The sequence below is a fragment of the Bubalus bubalis genome, chromosome 10 (genome assembly GCF_019923935.1).
Source record: "Bubalus bubalis isolate 160015118507 breed Murrah chromosome 10, NDDB_SH_1, whole genome shotgun sequence".
Taxonomy (NCBI): domain Eukaryota; kingdom Metazoa; phylum Chordata; class Mammalia; order Artiodactyla; family Bovidae; genus Bubalus; species Bubalus bubalis.
This window is the reverse complement of record NC_059166.1, coordinates 23,189,290-23,203,837: the sequence shown is the minus strand read 5'-3', so window position 1 is coordinate 23,203,837 and position 14,548 is coordinate 23,189,290. Positions and strand designations below refer to the sequence as shown.

Sequence of the window (14,548 nt, the reverse complement as noted above, 5' to 3'; positions counted from 1 at the left end):
CTCGGGAGCGAATTCTGGACGGACCTGGGCGCCCCGGCCCAGTGAGCTGCGGCTGCAACCGAAAAGGGCAACTGCTCAGCTATAGTCCACGCCCCCTTCCCGCTCCGGTGACAGTGTCTGCGGAAAGTCGCCTTTGTGATTTCTGGAGAGCACCGAGCGGGACGACGGCCGTCCAGCCGGGTCGTCCGTGCCAGGCGACAAAGAAAAGATTTTCTGGCGGACCATCATCCCTTCCCTCTAGACAGCCCGCACCCCGGGGGCCTGAAAATGCTTAGATCTACGTGGAATTTTCTGAAACGTCACAAAAAGAAATGCATCTTCCTGGGCACGGTCCTCGGAGGTGGGTGACAGCGTTCTTGGCAAGGCGCATTGGAAGAAGGGGGTGGGAGAGGGGTGTCTGTCTTCAAAAATAGAGGCGGAGAAACCACAGCTCAGGATTTGATCAACCATGAGACGGGGAATGGGGTGCCAAACCTCCAAGGCTCTTTAAAGAAAGAAAGTGAAGTCGCTCAGTCGTGTCCGATTCTTTGCGACCCCATGGACTGTAGCCTACCAGGCTCCTGCATCCATGGGGATTTTCCAGGCAAGAGTACTGGAGTGGGTTGCCATTTCCTTCTCCAAGGCTCTTTACATCTCTGCAATTGTGAAATGTGTGCCCTTTGCCCTGGCACTGCCCCTTACTCTGTTTTTCGCCTTTTTCTCACTGCCTTTGGGATAACCCACCTCAGTGTTTGGGCGGTGGGGGTGGTGGGGGGTTGTTTGTTTCTTGGGTTCTTTTCTCCCTCTCTCATTTTTTTGTTTCAAGACACCGTTCTCTTACACATTTTTTTCTTATTCTCTTCTCTTGTTTTCCCATGAGATTCTTCGTTTCTATTTGCCATTCTCAGGACTTGATTTGGCATTCATCCTTCGCAGAAGTTTCACAATATTGAAGGAGAGTAAACTAAAGCTTGCACTTCGAGTCTTGTTTAAAGTTAATTCGAATTTTTTGAAAACAGCACAGTTGTACTGAAGGACTGTGCTAGAAGGTATATGCTAGAAACACAGATCAATATTTTAGCTCTGTTCCTGCTCTTTTAGAATACAAACTGTGTAGTAAACTAGGAAGTAAGAAAGTACTTGCAGGATACTGGGCAAGCAGGATCTTCAAGACTGGGATGAATTCCCACCTAATTCACATAATTAAGTTACCCAGGCTGAGAGGAGATTTAGAAACAGATTAGATAACAATCTTGAGAGCCTTTTCCTCATAAAATAATCATGTCCTAATGAGTGGAGACCTGAAGGGAAGAACAAAACGTCTTGAGTGATACAGGAGAAAGAAATGCAGGAATGTGAAGAGGGAATTTTTAGCATTGGGGTTTTTTGAGAAATATTGTCACTAACTACATACTTTGGTTACAAAAGCAGTCAAAGGCAAAAGCAGCAGTTTCCCAAAGAATTTGGTTGTTTTCTCTTACTATTGATTATATTTTATGGCTCCCAAACAATTTGAAATTGACAGTACTCTTAGTAATTCAGCTCTGCTGATTCTTGAAAATTTGAAACAGGCTTCTTGTTAATGAGGCAAGGCGAGTTGTTTTCCTTTTCTCTGAGGTCTATCACAAATCAATAATGATCAAGTATAAATTTTTATGGCATTTGAAAAATTCTTGACAGATAAAAATATTTTTCAGCGTTTTTATCCACTGATATCTAATGTATATTTAAACTGTGCTAAAACTACTGAGTCCACTTTATTTGTAGAAGCTAATGATTTGTATGTGATGGAAGAAGTATAAATAGAATATTTTTGCCACGACTGAAGGAAAGAAAATAGTGTCTCTTTAGAACCTAAGAAAAAATAGCATACTCCTTTAGATTTGTGGAATGACCTAACGGTGTATTAGAAATAATCATAAGGGAAGCAAAAAAGTACATTTAAGAGATATACATTCTTGTTTTTTCCCAAAAATCTGTCGAGAGCTTTACAGGTACAGATTAAGAGGAAAGAGAAAGGCAAGGGTGAGGGGCAGGGGGAAAGTTCAGAGGAACAGGAAAAGAAAGTAATCCTAGTATTTTATAGCAAAAAGGGATGTCAGTTTAAAAGGAAAAAAAGAGTAGATGAGCATGACTGGCATTTCTTTGAGCCTCATAGTCTTTCTTCTTCAAGGGATAGGTCTTATAACGTGGTACATATCAATCTAATTTAAGAAACATGTATCCCTTGCCAATAGTGTCGAAGGGCTTCCCTGGTACCTCAGTCGGTAAAGATCTGCCTGCAATTCAGGAGATCTGGGTTTGATCCCTGAGTTAGGCAGATCTCCTGGAGAAGGAAATGGCAACCCACTCCAGTATTCTTGCCTGGAGAATCCCATGGACTGAGGAGCCTGGTGGACTGCATGCAGTCCATGGGGTTGCAAGAGTTGGGCATGATTTACTGACTAAACCACCACCATAGTGTTGAAAGTAATATGATTGGAAATACAAGATTCACAGAGATTTTTAATAGTAATAGCTACCCTTTTGGGGGTACCCAGTGGGCCCTATATTAAGTTCTTCTGTTGAGTGGAGATGATGACAAGATAGCTATTGTTATCTGCATTCAAAAACATGGTAACCAGACTGCTAAAAATTTAAGAAACTTGCCAAGGATCCCAGAGTCCGTAACCAGGAAGCTAGAACTCAAACCCCAGCGTGTTAGATCCAGAGCACTTTCTCTTTCTACACTGTACCATTCTGTCTTCATGAACTTATGGTCTGAGAGGAATGAAAACAAATGACTTAGTTTGTTCCAGCTGGTATAACAAAATACCACAGACTGGGTGGCTTATAATAACAGAAATTTATTTCTGACAGTTCTGGAGCCTGCAAGTCTAAGATCAGGGGGCAAACCTGGCTTGGTGGGGGCCTACTCCTGAGTTAGATCCTCACATGGCAGAAGGGTCTAGGGATCTCAGTGAAGTCCCTTTAATAAGAACATTAATCTCATTCTTGAGGGCTACACACCCATGCCCTAAGCACTTCCCAAAGACTCCATCCTCCCAACACCATGGAATAGCCTTAGAATTTCCACAGATGAATGTAGAGGAGATACAAACATTCAAAGCATAGCAACAAGTGTGCAAAACAGTAAGAGCTGAAAAAATGCTATACATATAAAACTGGCAAATAGCATGTGCAGTTGGGAAAAAAAATTTAGGAAAAGGCTTCATGGAAGAAGTGGCATATTTTGATAGACTTGCAAATTAGGTAAGATATCAATATTCCTGCCTAAGAAGCTTGTGCATCCAATGGTGGGCGGGGGCGGGGGGGGGGCGGAAACCTCAGTTAAAAACTTTGAGTTATGGGCCTTCATAACTAGGAATTTGAATGACTGCTTTAGACAAAGTCATACGATTTGATCAGTTTTAAGACTAGAGCAGTGGTTCTCAACCTTTTTGGCCTGAGGTCTCCTTTACACTTTAAAAAATTAAGGACTCTAAAGAACTCTATAAAATTTATGTCTAATAATAATTGTTTCCCTATTAAAAATTAAAACCAGAGTATTTTTGAAATAGTAATTATTTTAAAATGACAATAGTAAATCTATCACATATTAACGTAAATATTATTTTCAAAAAACAAGTGAGAAAAGTAGCATTGTTTTACATTTTTATGATCTCTTTACTGTCTGGCTTATATCTCTTTGCACATTTAGTCAGTTGCAATACTCACTGTCCTGTAGTCTTTAGAAAACTCCACTGTACACTCACTCATACGAGAATGAGAATGAAAAGGCAAAGAGCATTTGTGTTATTACAGAAATAATTTTTACTCACAGATGCCCTAGAAGGTTATTGTACACCTGCAGGAGTGCCCAAGCCACACTTTGAAAACCTCTGTGCTAGGTGACTCATACAATAAAGAATCCATCTGCAGTGCAGGAGACACAGGTTTGATCCCTGGATTGGGAAGATGCCCTGGAGAAGGAAATGGTGACCCATCCCAGTATTCTTGTCTGGAAATCCCGTAGATAAGAGGAGCTTGATGGGCTACAGTCCATGGGAACCCAAAGAGTCAGACACGCCTGAGCGAATAACACTTTCTCTTTTTTCTCTTTAATGCTAGCAAAAGTGTTGCAGAGAACAACCAAATTCATATGTATTCACTTGCTGATTTATAAAAATCTCAGAGCATTGATTTATAATTTATATCTAAATCCCTGTAATGTCTTGGTTTCTTTAGTTTTTCATTTATTCATCCATTCATTCAACAAACATTTGAATGAGAGTGACTAGCCTCACTGTTTTCAACTCAGGTGACGCAGAGAAATAAGACTCAGTTCTTGACTTTAAGGAACTCATGGTGCATCCAGAAAGCAGAAATGGAAATAAACAAGAGTAGTGCAATCATCGTATCAGAGTACCATGGTAGAGGAGGGTCCCTGGGAGCAGAGAGAGAGAGTCGTGTTCAGCAAGCCCCACTGAAGAATCAGCTGGAGTCACAGCTACAGAGGAGAAGGGAACACGGGAAAGGGGATGTTCAGCACAAATATGTATTGAGCGTCAATTGTGTACCAGGAGAATTCTCTACAGTCCACGGGATCACAAAGAGTCAGACACAACTGAGAGACTTTCACTTCACTTCATGATATAGAAAGACTAGAAGACATTTTGCTTTGCCATCGGTGTTCTGAAAGGAAACCTCAAAACATTTTACATTTATTTTTTGAGATATTTAATGAATTTTCATTATTTATAACTAAGTCATAACTAAAGAAGAAATTTTAAAGCTCCTATAATCCAAACCTTTCATTTTTATGAAGAAATTTAAATCCAGAAAGATGGGACATGCTTAAAAGTTTCCTACCTAGTTGATGCCTCGGCTATCGGTGTCTGTTCTCTTTCAGACCAGAATTCAAGCAGCAAGTCAGGTGTATAGATCCTGAGCTCCATATTTTAGGCAATGAATTCTCTGCCTTCATTCTTATTTCCCTAGGGAGACAAAGCTGACCAACAAAACCCCAGAATTTATGAATTTTGAGAATGAGAAGCTGGATAAATTAGTCCTTGTGTAGAGACTTACTTCAATGCTAATTCAAGGGAAAGAATGGATTATAGAATTTTACGCTAACACTGTGTGCTAGTTTGCTAGGGCTGCCATAACAGAGTACCACATACTGAGTGGCTTAAGCAAGAGAAACTTATTGTCTCACAGCTCTGGAGGTCAGAATTTATTCCATCTAAGGGCTATAAGAGAAGGATCTGTTTCAGGCCCCTCTCCTTGGCTTGTAGATAACTCTCTCCTCCTGTGTCTTCATGTCATCTTCCCTCTATACATGTTTGTGTCCAGTCTTCCCCTTTTTATAAGAACAGCAGTCATACTGGATCAAGCCCATCTAATGACCTTTTAACTTGATTATGGCTACAAAGACCCTATCTCCACATAATGTCATTTCCTGAAATACTGGGGCTACAACATGTTAATTTGGGGTAGGACACTCTTCAATCCATAATAATTTATTCTTTTAGCTTTAGTAACCATATACTACAGTTACCAAATAGACAATACAATTAGTTGAGCTTGAACAATACAGGTTTGAACTGTGCTAGACCTTTAATAGGGAGCTTCCGTGGTGGCTCAGCGGTAAAGAATCCTCCTGCAACACAGGAGACACCGGTTCAGTCCTTGGGTCAGGAAAATCCCCTGGAGAAGGAAATGGCAACCCACTCCGATATTATTGCTCAAAAAATACCATGGACAGAGGAGCCTGGTGGGCTATGGTCCATGGGGTTGCAAAGTGTCAAACACAGCTGAAGTGAGGGAACATGCATGCACACAAGCAGGCCACTTACATGCAGATTTTTTCAGTAAATACTGCAGCACTGCAGATCCTCAGCTGGTTGAATCCAAGGGTGCAGAACTTGCAGTTCTGTAAAGTTGCAGGGCCCACTGTAAAGTTGCATGCAGATTTTCCACTTCTGGAGGGAGTGTTCTGCACTCCTAACCCTGGAGATGTTGAAAGGTCAACTGTAGTCCCTAAAGTACTTTTATCAGGCACTCTTGAAAAGTTAATAAAAGCAGTGGACTTTCTCCTCAGGAAAGCACATAGACCAATCAAATTTATTGTTACTCCAGAAAATTCTTAACTATTCAAGGGGTGTCATTGCAGCATTTCATTTTACACTATTGTTGTTTGAGGAATAATAATTATGTTACACAAAATTTTTAGCCATCAGTCAAATAAAAGCAATTCACTGAGAAGTTGTTATGTAAGAGTTGCCTGTCAAACAGTTACTTGGTGAAACATAAATCAGTTTCTTCATTCCGTTAGTATTATGGCACTGTCGTCAGTTTATTGAGGCTGGGTTATGAGAAGGGTAGCTCTGGAGCCATTTATATGAATTTTGATTTATTCTTTACTGATGAGTATAATGCATTTATTTGCATACAAACAAAAGCAGTCACACTTTGTTTCTAATTATTTGTAGCACATACTCTTTCACTGAACTATGACTTTTAAGATATATAATGTATCAGTTCATCTGTATTGCTTACATTAGTGAAAATAGTTCAGGATATGTATTCACTTTGTCGTTCCTAGAGGACTGCCTCCTCCCCACTGATGACAAACAGATCAAATCCATTTATTGAGCTCACGTACAATCCTTATATTCTTCTTGTCATATTGAAGGCTACAGACAGTTGGAGGTAGGTGAGGATTAGTTACTTCCTACAACCTTGTTGCCAAGTTATTATGAAACAAATTTGGCACACGTTAAAACATCTGTTAGCAAGCATAGATTAAAACAGTATCATTACTTGGTCTGTAAATTCATTGAAAACCCAGTGTCCTTTCTTGGTGCAGCAACAGAACCACACATAAAAGATTTACTGGAAGCAAATGCAACAATATTCTCGATGTAGGATTCTGTTGGCCTTTTGGTTAACTCTCTTGTCTAAGAATCCTTTGAACTATCTATTCCTAAAAGGTGAAGGACTTGCTAGGTTAGTGTATTCTTGTTCAAATGAATATTACTAAAATGTTTTAGCTAACCCAGTATCTTAAACATTTAATCTGTGAAAAGCCATTTCTGATATTTCTTGTGCTTGGTAAAAGTTAGTTTAAGTACTTACACCTTGAAATGTGGCTTTTGACCAAATGCTAACTAACAATGCCAGAGTGTTCACTTTACCAGCCAGGACATTTGATTGCCCACAGGGTATGACCAAAATGTGCCCATTTATGTTACACTGTCTATACTAAAATGTGTTAAAGTAAATTACAGGCACACGACCCCACCTATATTTTTATACTATTATAAGTTAGGAATTTCTGTACACGTTAGGAATTTCTGTACCCTCTTCCCCCTCCCTTTTTCGCCTAAGTTTCTAGTTTTCCATGTCTGCCTGACTACCTACCTTTCTTTTAGTCTTCCTTTAAAATTTTTTCTTATATTTTTAAAAATACTACACTTTGATTGAAGAAAATGTGGAAACCATAGAGAAGCAAGCAGAAGGGAAAAAAATCACCCACTCTCCCACTCTTCAGCAGTGATCATTGTTTAATATATGTTAGAAATTAAAATCCAACTGTTACATATATATCTACTTATATTAAAAAGCAAAACTTTCAGTATCTTATTTTATTGTCTGACAATATGACATGGATATTTCCTTGAGTCATGAACTATTTAACAATGTGGTTTTTAATAGCTGTAAGATTCCATTGTATAGCTAGGCCATAATGCATTTAAACAGTTCCCTTTTGTTGGACACTTAGAATATCTCCAGTTCACTATTAAAGGCATCGCCTGACTTTGTACACTTAATTCATTTCGTTTCTTCAGACTTCATTTTTACGTACCCATCTGCCATTGACTTTTAAAATGCCAATCTCCTTTTCTTTTTCTTTAGGTTGCAATTTTTATATAATTCTTTAATTTAGGTTTTTAAAAGTTGTGATTTTTAGCTTTTCACTAATATAAGCCCTATATTTGGAAAACTTGGGTTAAAAATACCATTTGGAATTTTTAATACTCTAATAAACTGGATTAGTATACTAACTTGTTTTTGAAAATAATTTTAGGAGTATATATCCTGGGAAAATATGGACAGAAGAAAATCAGAGAAATACAAGAAAGGGAGGCTGCAGAATACATTGCCCAGGCACGACGACAGTATCATTTTGAAAGCAACCAGAGGACTTGCAATATGACAGGTAAGACAGAGAAATATTTATACATGTGTAAAGTTGCTTGATGATTTATATTAATTTACATCTCCAGGAGCAAAATTAGAGGAAAGGGCAAAAATGACAAATCTAGCAAGTGTTTACCTGATTTAACTGAAATACATCATTTAATGTGGATTTTAAAAATCAATGTAAATTAATAATGCAACATAAATGCTAGTTTATTCATTTTCTTTATTCATCCAGCAAATACTCAGTACTGGGGAAGCATAAGGTGAGCAACTGAAGAAAAAAAGACCTGACATTCAGAGTTTATATGCTGAAGTGAAGTGAAGTCACTCAGTCGTGTCCGATTCTTTGCGACCCCATGGACTGTAGCCTACAAGGCTCCTCTGTCCGTGGAATTTTCCAGGCAAGAGTACTGGAATGGGTCGCCATTTCCTTCTCCAGGGCATCTTCCCAAGCCGGGAATCGAACCCGGGTCGCCTGCATTGCAGGCAGACGCTTTACCATCTGAGCCACCAGGGAAGCCCATTTATATGCTAGTGGGAGAAAATGATGATAAACACCAGGTAAATAGCTTTAACTGTTTATAAGGAGAATGAGCTGTGTGAGGGGTGGGGATGCTCTTTAAGGTAGGGCAACCAATAGAATCAGGCCTCTTTAACCTCTAAGGAGAAATTAAGTGGGACAATGGAGAGAGTCCTGCAGAATGCCTGAGGTGGAAACAAGCTTGGCTAGTCCCATGGTTGAGAAACAGCAGAAAGGCTGTGTAGCTAGAGTAGCATGAGCAATGGAAGAAGTGTGATAGGAGATGAGGTTGCAGGAGTGCCCTGCTGCCCTCTGGCCATGTAGGCCATAGTCAAGACTCCTGTCTCTTACACTTACAGAGGCATCTGCAGAACTGTCCGTCTAGCACAGTAGTATACATTCAACCAGTGTGAATCAGTGGTAATAATTTAATCTCCAGAGCTAGAAACCTCCTGGAAGGATGCTGTGACAAAATCAGCTGCCCATATTTGAAGAAGGCAAGGTGTTGTAATATATTTTTCTTAACTCCTTGAAGAATTAGTCCTCAAATCCATGTCAAACTTGTTTTTCTTTTTTTGTTGTTTAAAGTCTAATCCTTCCTTCTTTCAAGAACAACTAATTTAGAAAAAAATTATAAAGGTAGGTTCTTTTTGTTCAATTTTAAAAGTAGAATTTTTTTTTCAAGGTTGGAAGAACTTTTAGTTTAGTCTCATTTGACAGATAAAGAGACTGGAATTAAGAAGGTTAAGAGACACATTTAGTTGTGGCCATAGTATGGCTTTTAATGTTTGAAATAATAATACTTCAGTCTATAAAGAAAAAATTAATCATAAATGCTATATAAAATGGCAACTCAGATAAGGTACAGTAAGAGCACAGGTTCAAGGTGGAGGCAGTTCTGGTTCCATTCCTAGTTTTGCTTGTGATGTCTGTGTGTCTTTGGGCAAATCTAAATGTAGTTCTTTCTCTATAAAATGATCATCATAAAATGCACTTCATAAATATATTATGAGGAAGTGATGAGATACTTTATATAAACTGCTTGATATGTAATAAATGCTCAGTAACAAACAACTTTTTAAAAATTATGTATTTCTTTGAATCAGTATTTAGCTTTCAACATAGTGGTACTACCAAGGGCATTTTAATGAATTTTTAGAGAATAAGAACATTCCATTTTTCCTTTCCTTTTATTTTAAGGAAAAAAAAAAATCTCATCTCTTGAATGAGAGATTCTTTAAATTCTGTAGTGCTTTATAATTTTCAGAAGTTTCACACACATAATTTCATATAATCCCATAATAACCCCCCCCCCCCCCCCACTGTTATAATGTCCCTCCTCCTCTTCCCTCTCTCCACTGGTAATGACTACTTTAAGAATAGTTCATTTCTAGTTATTACTCAAATTTTTAAAAAGTGGAAAAAGCTAACTTCTGGGGTCTGAAAATACATCTCAGCTTGACATGGACCCTTGTGTCAATTTAAGTGCTCTGAGCAGCACAGCTCAGATGCAGTTAGATGTACAGGAGACTGACTGGGAGGACACCCCTGCAGAATAAGAGGCGGGGAGCAGAAGCTACCAAGGAGAGCCTTCAGCCCCCGGTGCGGGTGTGATGCTGTGACTAGAACGGGCAAAGGAAGGAAGGTTGGGTAAGAAGACTCTGACAACAGCACAGTTCTAAGAAATCTTGAGAGGCCAATCGGGAGTCCTGAAGCCGAAGAGTTCTGGTAGAGGAGTCCCTCAGGCGTGGGCCTGCTTTTGTATCCTCACTAAGGAACTGTCCCTGTCTGGGAGCAGTTTAGATCCAGAGACATGGCAGCTAGAGCTCTCAGTCAATTATGGCTCTTCCCAGCAGAAAACGTGTGGATAGCACATTTCCATGACCATCACACCCGTCAGATGAATAAATAGCTAATATAAGGCAGTTAAAACTAAAATATGGTGCTAAAAGCCAAAATATAGGTTCACTGAAAAAATTTCCGAATTAGCTTTCTGATGTATATTGATAATGGGGTTACAAATCGTATAAGTAATTTCTATTCTTTTGAGTAAGAGGTAATGAACATACTAGAAAAATTTAGTGCTTTTAGGTAAATATAATTAGTTTTTTAACATAAGAAGCTGGTCCTAGTTTGAAAGATAGCATCTAGTGGAATGCCTCTGTACCCTGCCCATTGACTTTATCATGTTCATGATTTTTATTAAAGATTTGTAAAGAGTGCCTATGAAATTTACACATGACACAATGCTTGGATGAGTAACTAACACTACAAATGAAGTTTTGGAATACAGAATAGTCTAGTCCCATTTAAGTGATAGACTGGGATAAAAGAATTGTTCTGCCTTAAAAGTCAATTGTACTGAGTCAGGATTATCCAAACTTGCTTAGAAGCAGGATGTATGAGAAAAGAGTGGGAATTCTAGGTGAGCATAAGCTTATTATGAACAGAGTAGGATATGACTTCTGGAAATATTAATTTACTCTTAGACTACACTAGTAAAGTCTGTTCAGCTCAAAGGTAGTTATAGAACATGCTCTGTGGTAGTCAGAGCACAAGTCCATTTCTGCCTCTCACATGTTAAGAAGATACAAACTGGAATGTGTCAGAAGAAGCCAAATAAGTATAATATTAAAAAGAGCTAACAGTTACTGAGCACTTCCATGTGTAAAGAAGCAGTGTTCTAAATGCCTTTTATCCTTAACCCTTACAGCAGTCCTATGAGGTAGATCCACTGTCACCCTCAGTTCACAGATGAGGAAACTGAGGCACGGGGTTAAATGATTTGCTCAGGGTCACACAGATTCAAGGCAGGTGAAGTGTTGTCCTGTGATTTGTGGTTGCACCAGGGGTGTTTATCATGGAGGCCGGATGGCTAAAACAGGACATGAAAGCTGTATTCAACTCAATACAGAAACATATTTGTTCAGTGTTAGTACAGATGCCTGGAAGAGAAGAATAGCCTTGTCTTTAGTTGAATATGCTCAAGTGGGAAGTCAGGAGCTCTTATCTCTCCCGAGATAAGAGAATTACTGAAGAGGTTTCTCTTAAATCATGTCATCATACCCCATAATCTTTAAAGTTTCCTACTAACCACATTTCCTAAATGTAGGACTCTAGCAGTGCTTTTTCTTGGTAGGATAAAATATCATGCTTAGGCTAGATATATATACCATGGACACTAAGAAACCACATTTTACATTGACTCTGAGCTCCTGCTATCGCTAGTGGTCTCAGTAGCTTAGGTGATTTAATCATGTGCCTTGAGGAAATATGCTGAAGCAACAGAGTGCAGTGCTAAAGTAAAGGATTAGAGTAGGTCAGAAGCTGAACTTCCTATAGAAAAAAAATTAACATGGATTTTATAATGTCCTGCCTAGTCAAGAAGTAAAAATCATACACTAAAGTTTTCCCTTTTAGAATATAGCATTTGTAATCTCTGATATTTTTTCATACTGTTATCATTGCTTCTTTAGTGTTAGACATTCACTTTAAATTTATGTGTTTACACTTCTACAACATGTTGGTATTCAGAGTTACAGGCAGTAGCCATTGTCAAAACCAAAACTACAGCTCAGCAGTTCTGAGTTTCTATTAATAGCCAATGCGCTTTTGTCTAGGTTATAGCAAATGCCTACGCTTTGTGGTGGTGGTTGGTGGTTTAGTCGCTAAGTCATGTCCGACTCTTGTGACCCCATGGACTGACTGTAGCCCACCAGTCTCCTCTGTCCATGGGATTTTCCAGGTAAGAATACTGGAGTGGGTTGACATTTCCTTCTGCAGGGGATCTTCCTGACCCAGGGATCGAACTCAGGTCACCTGCATTGCAAGCACTCTCCTGCATTGCAGGCAGATTCTTTACCAACTGAGCCACCAGGGAAGCCCACTGTGTGTAGTAATTTTAATAACTAAATGTTTTCTAAAATTAGAAATAAAATGTGAAGCAAAAGGTACAGCTAAAGATAAAAGATCACTTTATTAAATCAGAAATAAACATTTTTTTAAAAGATCTGCAAAAATAAGGAATTATCCATAGTCCATAGGTTAAAGACCAACACTGTTAAGATTTGGGAATTAATTCTTCCCATTTTTTCTTCTATATGTACTTGTGATCATAATAGGTATATGCATAATTTTGCTTCATGTGAGCAGGTAAGTGATTTATTAGTATGTAACTAGTTTTTATTATTAAAAATTTATTTGAAAACTCCAGCCTTCACCTTCCCTCCTGACACTCATTATTTGCTAGCTCTGTCATGTAGCCCAAAACAGTGTGCATTTCTCGGTGAAGGCAGTCCGGTCACTCATGAATGTTCTAATTTTCTGTTTCTATCACAGTGCTGTCCATGCTCCCAACACTGAGAGAGGCCTTGATGCAGCAACTCAACTCTGAGAGCCTTACAGCTCTGCTGAAAACCAGGTAAATGCAAGTTATAGCAATTCTTTATGCAGCACGCTGAGAGTTTATAGAGTGTACCTGAAATACTTTTCAGAAGTCTTTAATTTCCTTATTTTTCTGTCTAATTAAAGCTTAAGATAAATAGACACACTTAGAAAAAAATATTTACTAACAATATCATTGAATTCATATTTCGTGCATTTGTTTATGCTCTACCTTGATGTGCAAAGTATTTAGAGTGCCAGTATTTGTATGTATTCTGCTTTTCATGTGAAGAGGTTTTCTGTCACTTTGATATTTATTCAGAAATATAATTTTGAGTACTTATTGAATGTGTTGTTGAACCAGATGTTGTAAAGCTGCCAGTTTTGTTAAATACTGTGTCTCTTAAAGAGTTTATGGTGTAATAGGTAAAGCATGTGAACGTACATTTTAAATAAATAAGGCATATGAACTTACATTTTATATGATTAATAAGATGAAGTACAAATAAAACATGAACGTATGATAATGATTTATCATACCATGACAGTGTACCTTTCACAAAGGGGCCCTTATGTATGGAGCATAATATGTTTTTGTGTAGTTGCTAAGTTGTATCTGACTCTTTTGCAACCACATGACTGTAGTCCACCAGGCTTCCCTGTCTATGGGACTTCCTGGGCAAGAATACTGGAGTGGGTTGCCATTTCCTTCTCCATGAATCTTCCCAATCCAGGGATCAAACCTATGTCTCCTGCATTGGCAGGCAGATTACTACTGAGCCACCTGGGAAGCCCGTAGTATGTATTGAAATACTGTAATTTAGTGTGATGCTCTGTTAATTTAAAAAGATTTCCAGAAGGAAATGCTTCTTCCTTTAATGGACAAGAAGAGGGTAGGGGTGAGGAGTGGGGAAAGGTTTCAGTTGAATGTATTTTAATAATTGGGGCCTTAGCGAAAAATATTCACCTGCCTTGTAACCATCCTCCAGTAGGCAGGGGATAGAAGGTGCTCTTTCTGGAGTGTCTGTCTGTGCCAGGCCCAGTGCTGGATACATTTGGGTGAAAGTGAAGTGAAAGTGAAGTCGCTCAGTTGTGTCCGACTCTTTGCGACCCCGTGGACTGTAGCCCACCAGGCTCCTCCGTCCATGGGATTCTCCAGGCAAGAATACTGGAGTGGATTGCCATTTCCTTCTCCAGGGGATCTTCCCGACCCAGGGATTGAACCCAGGTCTCCTGCATTGCAGGCAGACGCTTTAACCTCTGAGCCACCAGGGAAGCCCTCCCAGTTAATTTCCACAATATCTTTGTGAGGCAGATAGTATCTGTCATCTGCACTTTGCAAATAGGAATTTAGTGTTCAGGCAGATGACACAGCAAGCTGGAAAGTTCCTTTGAAAACGTTTTCTATAATCAAGTCATACCTTCCAAAATAACAATGGATTTGTGTACTCGGGTACACAAATGGAATTGTATACAATA

General features: G+C 38.9%; 1 protein-coding gene and 1 non-coding gene across 3 annotated transcripts in view; one reads left to right on the top strand and one right to left on the bottom strand.

The window, feature by feature from the left end:
* The first annotated feature begins 50 nt into the window (after positions 1–50).
* The window catches only part of PEX3 (peroxisomal biogenesis factor 3), a 32,199-nt gene continuing 17,701 nt past the window's right edge, over positions 51–14,548 (top strand). Inside the window, exons 1-3 of one of the 2 annotated variants that reach the window (XM_044924162.2) lie at positions 51–340; positions 8,051–8,182; positions 13,025–13,106. In XM_044924162.2, the coding sequence (XP_044780097.1) occupies positions 268–340; positions 8,051–8,182; positions 13,025–13,106 (287 nt within the window). In that variant the 5' untranslated portion in view covers positions 51–267. The remainder of the gene's footprint in view (positions 341–8,050; positions 8,183–13,024; positions 13,107–14,548) is intronic. The other variant, XM_006075189.4, reaches the window with a different exon arrangement.
* Positions 8,612–8,683, bottom strand: TRNAC-GCA. The gene has a single exon. It is a non-coding gene; the product is annotated as a tRNA-Cys (tRNA).